Source organism: Nipponia nippon, unplaced genomic scaffold (genome assembly GCF_047370975.1).
Source record: "Nipponia nippon isolate SJK-2023a ecotype South Korea unplaced genomic scaffold, ASM4737097v1 scaffold_35, whole genome shotgun sequence".
NCBI classification, from domain to species: domain Eukaryota; kingdom Metazoa; phylum Chordata; class Aves; order Pelecaniformes; family Threskiornithidae; genus Nipponia; species Nipponia nippon.
Window position 1 is genome coordinate 2,764,158 of NW_028262353.1, and position 8,949 is coordinate 2,773,106.

At 52.8% G+C, this 8,949-nt stretch overlaps 1 protein-coding gene across 1 annotated transcript; it reads left to right on the forward strand.

The window, feature by feature from the left end:
- The first annotated feature begins 4,148 nt into the window (after positions 1-4,148).
- On the forward strand, positions 4,149-5,744 carry LOC104019209 (pro-glucagon-like). The gene is made up of 4 exons (XM_009472436.2): positions 4,149-4,249; positions 5,000-5,152; positions 5,276-5,344; positions 5,612-5,744. The coding sequence occupies exons 1-4, from the start codon at positions 4,149-4,151 to the stop codon at positions 5,742-5,744; spliced, it is 456 nt and encodes a 151-aa protein (XP_009470711.2).
- Positions 5,745-8,949: the final 3,205 nt, after the last annotated feature.

Sequence of the window (8,949 nt, forward strand, 5' to 3'; positions counted from 1 at the left end):
CTATGTTAACAGCAAAGGGAGAAAAGTAATAGATTCGTCAAAAAATAGAGATCCACCACGGGGTAGATACAGCCTGAGCTTGATTTTAGGAAGGCCTACATGGCATTGACCCCTATTCTTAAAGGCTCATGGCTCCAAATGAGTTCGTCACAGCCTGCCGCGTAGCTCGGCACCGTCTCTGCATCCCACCACACTCTTCCTCCCTGGCATCAAGGGTCAGCCACGGGCACGAGCCAGGAGGCTGCAGGCCCTCGACTCTGCGGCATCAAAGGCAGATACTGTTTCCCGCCTAAAAAAACATGCACAAAGGGGAAAAGAGGCAGAAAAATAATCCGTGTCCCTTCGGAGCTGCCAAAATACCTTGCTGAGAACGCAGATCTTTCTTTAATGGCCCTCCCTTTGCTCTTAAACACCTGTAAAGCAAAACACAGGAAAAAAGCCCAAAAGATGGTGAAACTGAAACCACACACTCAGCGTCACCCTGAAGGAGGTGTTTCAGGCTAAACCACTGACCCGAGAAGGTCTTCCTTTGCCCAGTTATGCCTTGGCAGTAGCCACGGCCAGCGAGAGGCGGTACGCTCTGACGCACGGGTATAAAATTGCCTCCAATTGTGGCGGGGAGGGAGGAGGCCACAAACGCCTTCAGTCATGGGGAAAACGAGAGTGGAGAGCGCTGATTCATGGGGCACCGGGCGCTGAACTGCCTCTTGGGGGGACACACGGGGAAGGGGTTTCCATCCCTTGCTCTCTTGTGCTGGGTCGGACCTGAAATGCGCCTCGGTGGGAAACAAAGGTCTCTTTGCAGAGGATCCAAGAAGGTGAAGTCAAAGCCTTTATTCCTCCATGCTTGCAATAAATCCCTCCAAAATTAACCATCACTCGGTTTGACTGCCCCTGCAGCTACAGGACAGTAGTATGGGAGCAGTTTGATGTATCTATGGTGACTTTGTGGTTGCCTTCAGGCTGTTGCATGGAGGCATCAAGGCATCAAGGTATCAAGGCATGCCGGCCTGACCCCATCGCGCCAGGCAGGGAGATCGAGCCCCAGAGCAGGAGCTGGCTGGTGGCAGAAGGAGGCTTGGTAGGTCTGGGTTATAATTTAAGAGCAGGCTTAAGCATAAACTCATCTTGTTTCCAGCCTGATTTTGGACAGCCCAGCAAGGCCACGTCCCACCATCCCCATCAGAGCAGCCTGACTCCTCCTGCTTCTCCCCATGCTTGCAGAGACCAAGACTGGTGGAGGTGGGCAGGTCGGCCCCACGGCCAGTCCTGGGGGGACCTAATGGGAAAACGCAGCAAAGGCTGGATGGGCCCTGGATGAGTTTATCTAAGGGTTGGTGGACATGGAGTAGAGTCCAGGAGTTTTCCCTTATCAACTTCTTTGGTCCATGCTCCATCAGCGCAGGATGCTTGCGTGTCCTCAAAGGTGCATCTCCAAAGATGCACGCAGAGCAAGGATTTGAACCAAAACCAACCCAGCTGGGCTGTGGCATCACCGTGCTGCCACCGACGGCAACCCCCAGCCTGGGGTCTTCCATCCCCGAAGAAGAGGAACATCGCGTCCCTTCGTTCCTTTCAGGGACCTTTGGGAGTCGCCGAGCACTGAGGAGGAGGCTGCGAGGCAGCTGAAGGAAGGGCAGGCAGAGGAAGGACGGGCAGAGGAAGGCTGCCACCTGCTGTCCATAAAAACCTCTCCAAGTCATAAAATGGAAGAAAATCCAGATCTGCATGTGCATCTTAAACCACAGGTTCATGGCCCTATGGTGCCAGGGTGGGAGAGCCACCAGCAACTCAACCCAGGTGGAAAGGGGAAGACCACAGAGGACATTTGGAAAGGGGAGACCGCCACGTCCCAACGAACTGGTGAAAATCACCCGTGGACAGTGGAGAAAGTGTCCTGTAGGACATTTCTCCAACCCACTCTGACACTGGGAGCCTTGATTAAGAAAACCAAGAAGGAACACGACAAGCACTGCGCTGGCTGAGCTGAGTTTCTCTTCTCCTGAGCCCCCCACCGCTGCAGATAGCTCGTGTGTCTTCCTGGGCCAGGGGGACATCGCAAACAGTGTCATCGTGAGCTAATTTGGTGGCATTAATAAATATGCCACCCAAGTGATGGGTAGGAGATCTGGACCTCTCCTCTGAAGGTTGAGCTAATTAATCTCCTACCTTCCTCCTCCTCTGTCAGGCTTTCTCGTAAGGCCATTGTTGGCCCTAATTAAAAGGCTCTTCAAGATGAGTGTCCCCTGAACACCAGCCATATTTTGACACTGACAATAATTACCGAAATCTCTTTGGTAGAATAACAATAATTACCCAACCGCAAGAAGAAAGGTTCCAGGAGGAAAGGACAGTAAGTGGCGGAGAAATCGGGACTTGGAGCCCTCGTCTCTTCGGGTGGCTGGTGTTGGGCGAGGGAGAAACATGGCCCAGCTTCCTAAGCCTTGCTTTTCTCTGTCCATTGGCCATGCCTCTGTGAAAAGGGCACATTTAGTCCCCCGAGCACTGAACCGTAGACATTCCTTAGCCAAGAGTTCCCCAAATATCTCAGAACTGCCCCCGAAACGCAGCCTGCCATCAATCCTCCAAATGAGCAGCCCTCAAAAGCTCACCTGAGCTCCCAGCACCTTCAGGGAGCTGGGGGCTTTGCTCTGTGTCCACTCGGAGCTCCTCCAGGGCCAGATCTGGTTCTTTAGGGCCACCCTTGGTTTTGCTCTTCTCAAGCCTTTTTTCCTTCGCTGGACTCAAGGATTTAAAAAAACTGAGCCCAGTTCCCAGGGGACATCCCTGCGAAACTATTGTCCTTGGCCCGATGAGTTCCAGATGTTCCCCCGGCTCCTGGGCTGAGCCTGGATATCCCATGGGGAAAAAGCGCTGACCCAGATCTGCGGCCGCCCACGGGGCCTCCCGTCATCCCCAAATCGAAGGAATGATGGCGAACGGCCCCAATTTCACATCTGGCCTTGGGCAACAAAACCAGGCTTGGCTCAAAAGCGGTGTCGGTCCAGCTGACGAGCCGTAATCCCAGTTTTACCCTGCAGGAAGCAGCAGCAAGTGCTTGGGTACCCAAATGCTGCTTTTACTTTTTTGTTTTTTTCTTACTGTTTTTTAACTCAAATCAAAGGTGTTTGAAAGGGCAGCCCTGTGGGCAGAGGAATGATTTCGCCATGCAAGATGTGCTGTGACAATAAGGGGACATCTCACCTGAAAGGAGGAAGCCGATGGGTCACTCCTTTGGTCCAAGAAGTGGAAAAAAATAGAAAAAGATAAGAGAAACAGCAACAACAATGACAAAAAAAAAAAAAACAAACCCTCGCTGAAGGCGTAAGTTAAAAATTATGGCAACAACTATATTTTTTGCAACAGCCCCACTTAAAAAAATCCTGTAATGATTCATAATGACCCATCCAACTAAAAGCAGGAGTACCGATGACCTACCCGTCAGCTTTTAGCATCCTGCTAACAAGCTTAAAAGCACTGGTACGGGGAAGAGTTAGCCACAAGCAGCTTGAAGGAGGAAAATAGGATCTTGCTTTCAGGGGACAGGTTGTCTTTGCAGAAGGTAAGTGCCTTTTCTTCCCTTCTTTACTACCAATCTCTGCAGAAATTAAGCTAGAGTAAAGAAAGTGCTTGGTGATGGGCAACCAAAAGTCTGATTTTCAGCAAATAAATGGTGCAGGTTGGCATTTTATTCTCCCTGAACTGCTAAGGCGTCCAGCAAAGACAAGAAATGTAAAACTCTAATTAATCAACTCTTCTGAAAGCTGCTTTTCTGAGCAGCTAATGGTCGGGAAAGTTCTCCAGCACGCTGGTGATAAGCTCCAGATAGAAATATTGCTTCTAGATAGAAAAGGGGAGGTTCGTGATAAAGTTTATTGCAATGAATTATATCTTTAGATTATACAAACCCGTTCTTGTGGCTGCGTGCCTGCACCTAAGTGGCGGTAGACGTGCCGACAGGTAATTGTGAGGCTGCAATTTTCACGTGCCCTCACCAAAATGCTGCCAAGATGCCTGGGCAGGAGGTCGTCTCGGGCTGGGTCTGTCCCGCGCCACGCTGCCAGGGCTCCCGCGGGGGCTGAGGGGGTCGGTGGCGATTGCCACCCTGGCCGTTTCTAGCTCGACTTCTGCCTTCTCCAGAAAGACAAATGCAGATCGTCCGGTGGCTGTACCTCTCCGGGCTGGTGTTCGCCATGCTGATCCCGGCAGGGTGGCAGATGAGCCCCGAGGGCTTGGATGACGCCTCCAGGTACGGGGTGTTGGGGGAGATGGCCAGCGCGGGCAGGGGCTGTCGGAGCAGCTCAGCCCTCGCCGTTACCGTTGCTGCCAGCTCTCCCGGCTCTGGGGCTATTGCAATGTGCCTGTTTCTTTTGTATTTACCCGGACAAGCTCCCTCTTGGCTCCCTACCAGCCCACCCGCGGCCGTTGCCGTGTACCCCCCCAGGATTTCTCGGCTGTGTCAGACCAGAGACGGGGACGCTGCCTGGGGACGCGGCGGGGCAGAGCCAGGACGGGGCGATGCTTTGGGCAGGGTGCTGAGCCCCGCTCTGCACCGGCGGCCCTGTGGGAGGAAAACCCTTTGGGGACCTTCTGCGGGGGTGAATTTGTGAGAGGGGGGACCCCAACACCAGGTCTCCATCCTGGGGCTGGAGGAGGCTGATTTAAGCCCCGGGGCGGCACCACGCTCCCTCCCAGGAGCAGCAAGCAGGGACCAGGGTGGAGGCACGAACCCGCCGCGGCCAAGCAAGATGTAAGGCAAACAATACGGGCTAGGCTATCGCGTGTATTTGATGTCAGGAACAACCCTGGCCAGGCTTGGTAGAGCCCCCCAAAACTGGAAATTATTTTTATGTATTATTATCACTTTTCTGGAGGATGCTCCACGCAGTAGAGGACACAGCCCCTGCCCCGGGGACCTGGTGCAGGGAGGGTGCAGGATCCCTGTGCCACGGTGTGCATTAAACCACCTTTTCTTCCCCCATCCTTCCCTCCCGGGCAGATGGCAGCCGTCTGAATCGCAAAGCGCCCGAAGCTTCGCGTCCAACCTCAAGCGACACTCGGAAGGCACCTTCACCAGCGACTTCACCCGCTACCTGGACAAGATGAAGGCCAAGGACTTTGTGCACTGGCTCATCAACACCAAGCGGTACAGGTAAAAGGGGAGAGGGGACCGGGACCATGCTGGGAAGCCACGTCCCCCCCGCGCCGCGAGCCCCCGACCCCAAGCCCTAACGCAGCTTTAGTTTTCTCCCGGGTGTTTTCTTATTTTCGGCAGCTCCACGAAGAGGTACCTGAAGGAGGAGCCCCGCGGCATCCCCTTCCCGGCCGCGTTCCCACCGCTCGCGTAAGTCAGCCCAACCGCGGCCAATTAAAACCGAATAAATGAGCAATTTTAAAACATAGCCACCAATCGGTGGTTTCGGTGCAAAGGCAGAGCGCGGCTCCCTGCGCCTGACGCTGCTTCTCCTCTTTGCTGGCTCACGTGGATTCTCCGGTGTTTATTTGCAATAGAATAAGACAAGGAAAATGAAGGTATTTGGGGGAGGCATTTAATAGTTTAGGATGGGATGAGGCTGTTTTGTTCTCCCCTTGCCGTGTTCTGACGTTTCAGGCTTCCTCTCAGCGTCAACGTGGTGCGGTCGTTTGCGTTTACAGGGGATGTTCTCGTGCTTCGGTCGCGGGGAAGCAAAGCGGTTGGTCCTTCGCAAACGAGAGAATCACCGCCGCCGCTTCAAAGCTCCTGAAGTGATTTTAGGGGAGTTTCTATCCATGAAGCCGTTTGGGTCTTTGGTTTTTATTTTTCAGGTACAATTAAATGGCAAATCAAGGCCTCGGCTTTCCAGCACCATCAGCCTGGGGGTGTGGGACCTCTCCCCTGCCGGCAGCCATGGGATGCTCCCCGGGAAAGATTTATCCATCACGCGCAGCCACGTTCACCCCTTCGGTGTTTCCCAGGCACCCCCGGACGTTTGCTCCCGCCTTCCCTCCGCACCTCGGTTGCTCCGGCTTCGTTTTCTCTGTAACCGCTCCGGCGGCGCTGCAGATCCCGCAGCGTTCCCTACATCGTAATAAACCCTTTGCTAAATCCGGCAGCTGGTTCCTGACGGCTCCAACCCTTCCGGCGGGATCCCACGCGCCGCTGGTCCCGGGGGATTCCGAGGCACCGGGCTCTGACCCCCGGCTCGGCCCGGGGGCCCGGTTTTTCTCTGAATTCCTGGAGGTTTAGGTAAAAGGGCAAGGAGGATGCGCCTGCCTGACCCCACAGGCCTGGCCCAGGGGGTTGGAAGACGTTTTTAATTTTTAAAAAATAAAAATTTTTAAAAAATTAAAATTTTATAAATAAATATAAACAACAAATTATTTTAAAACTTTGGAAAAAAATTTAAATTTTTGAAAAATTTGAAAGAATTTTTAAAATACTATATGAAAGGTAACTAGAACCTCTTTGGATTTAATGTGTTGGATTTAATTTAATTAATCGCATTGCAAACGGTCCAAAACTCCCCGCCAAAAGGCAGGGAGGAGGCGCCGCTCCCCGGGACGGGGCCGTTTCTGCCTCGTGCCCGCGCCTCCGCGGCCCCGGGTCCCTGCCCGAGCCCCCTGCCCACCCTGGGTGGGCAGAGGCCGCCCCGCTGGCCCCTGCCTCCTGCAAGAGTGAGCGCGTCGCCGTCACGGGCGGGGAAGAATCCAAAAAGATAGAAATGTAAAAAAATGATAAGGAAAAGAAATGTTAAAAAATAGAAATTAAAAGTAAAAAAAATAGACAAGGAAGATAAAAAATAGACAAGGAGGGGAAAGGAGGGGAAAGAAAAAAGCAAAGAAAAAAGGAATAAAAAAAGGAATAAAAAAAGGAATAAAAAAAGGAATAAAAAAAGGAATAAAAAAAAAAGAAAAAAAGGGAAAAAAGGGAAAAAAAGGGAAAAAAGGGAAAAAAGGGAAAAAGGAAAAAAAAAGGAAAAAAGGAAAAAAGGAAAAAAGAAAAAAAGAAAAAAAGGGAAAAAAGGAAAAAAGGGAAAAAGGGAAAAAACGGGAAAATACGGGAAAAAAGAGGGGAAAAAGAGGGGAAAATAAACAATAAAAATGGCAAAAGCCCACCAATTTCAAGCCCCCCCAGGCCGCCAGCCACTGCCCCAAGGCCCCGGGCGGTGGCTGTCCCCCATGGCAGCGCCGCCAGCCCCCCCTCACCCCCGGGGGCCGCGGCCGCGCCCCGGCGCCCCAGGCCCCGCCGCCGCGTCTCCCATCGCGGCCAGTGGGCGACAAGGGAAAAATCCCAGCCGGGAGCCGTCAGGCACCAGCAACGCTTCACGACGAGACGGCGACACGGCTTTACGTTACTTCAATTTCACAGAATGAACCCAAAATAAATCAAATTTAAACCCCAAACCAACCTAAACACACAAAGATTCGAAGGGATAAATAACACGGATTCGCTTGGTGGATTCCCCCCCCCCTCGGTTTTATTTACAACACGGAGCGTTTCCAAACTAGATCATCTCTTACAATAAAATAAATATATTTCAGCATCTCCGAAACAAAGATAATTTCTAGATTTCTACATGGAGCACACCGGGGGGGGGGGAAAGAAAATAATAATTAAAAAAAAAAGTGCCAGCACCTTATTTATTACCTTTTCACATCTTTTTCCCCCCCTTAGGGATTCCCACGCACTTCATTTTAGGCACCGGTTCCGAGGGGCCCACGGGAGATTTCGGGCGCTGTTTTAAGGCACCGCAGATGAGGAAAACACCCAGCACCCATCCCGCCGCGAAGGGAAGGGGGCTGCTGCCACCCAAAGCTTCCCGGGTCGCTTCAAAGAGATTTTATATTTATTTTTTTTTAGTGCTAAAGCAACTCCAGGAACACCTTTGAGAGGTCCCCCCCCCGCCGTATAATTTCCCTCTGCACAAGGAAATATGAAATCCTCCCAAAATAAGGAGCCACGCGTGGGTTTCTGGTCCGTAAAGGGGGCGGGCAGCCGGGGCGCCGGGTCTCACGGCCAGCCCACGTTATTAAGCGAGACCTCAGCTTTTATTGCATAATAATAAAAAAAAAAAAATTTAAAGACAGACAGACAAAAATTCTAGCCCTGTAAATAGCAAAACCAAAGCTTCTCCTGGCGAAGACGGCTGCGCTCGGGCCCGTCGGGGAAGCCTGGGTTGCTTTTTAACGGAGGGTTTGCCAAGGTGGCTGCCGGCGTTTTGTAGCCCCAAGGCCGGGGGAGATGCGGGCCCCCGCTCCGCAGTCAAACCCGCGTCCTTTCCCTCGGGGGTGGGTTTTTCTTTTCTTCCTAAGCTGGAGAGATGCCAGGCGATGCCAGCCCCTGGCCCTGGTCCCTGCCCGGAGGGAGCAGAGCCCAGCCAAAAGAGGAAAATAAAAAGGAAAAACCATAACATTAGAAGCCCAATAATTCCCTTTTAGGGGCAGGGCAGCAATAGGACGGGTACCACAACCACCCAGCTCCGTCCCCAGTACGGTTCACTGGCTTTAATGCTTATACCTCCACGGGAAGGAAAGTTTATTTTCCGAACGGTGGAGATCAGGGCTCTCCCCCACCTCCCCGGGGAGGGAGAGCCGGCACGCGGGAGCGGCGCGCGCAGTCCCGTGCTCGGAGGGAGGCAGCGCGGACAGGACGGGCATGGGCACCACGGAGGCAGAGCAGCAAGAAAACCCAGGCTTTGCGCCTTTCCCATCCTCCAAACCTTTTTTTTTTTTTGCCTCCCCTCCTTTTTGAAGAACTAAACCGGTTTGCTCCCCCTCCGACAGTCACGGTGCCGCGCCGGCAGCAGTCAAACTCCAGTTTGCAAACCCCCGTCCCGTCAAAGCCATCTAATTTGGGCCCTGCTTGGCGACGTGCCGCTTTCAGCCTCGCAGAGCAGTTTGAGAGTTTCTTTCCCCTACCCGTCTGCACGGAGCAACAACTTGCCGTTGTCGTTTTGGGTTGGTTTGGTG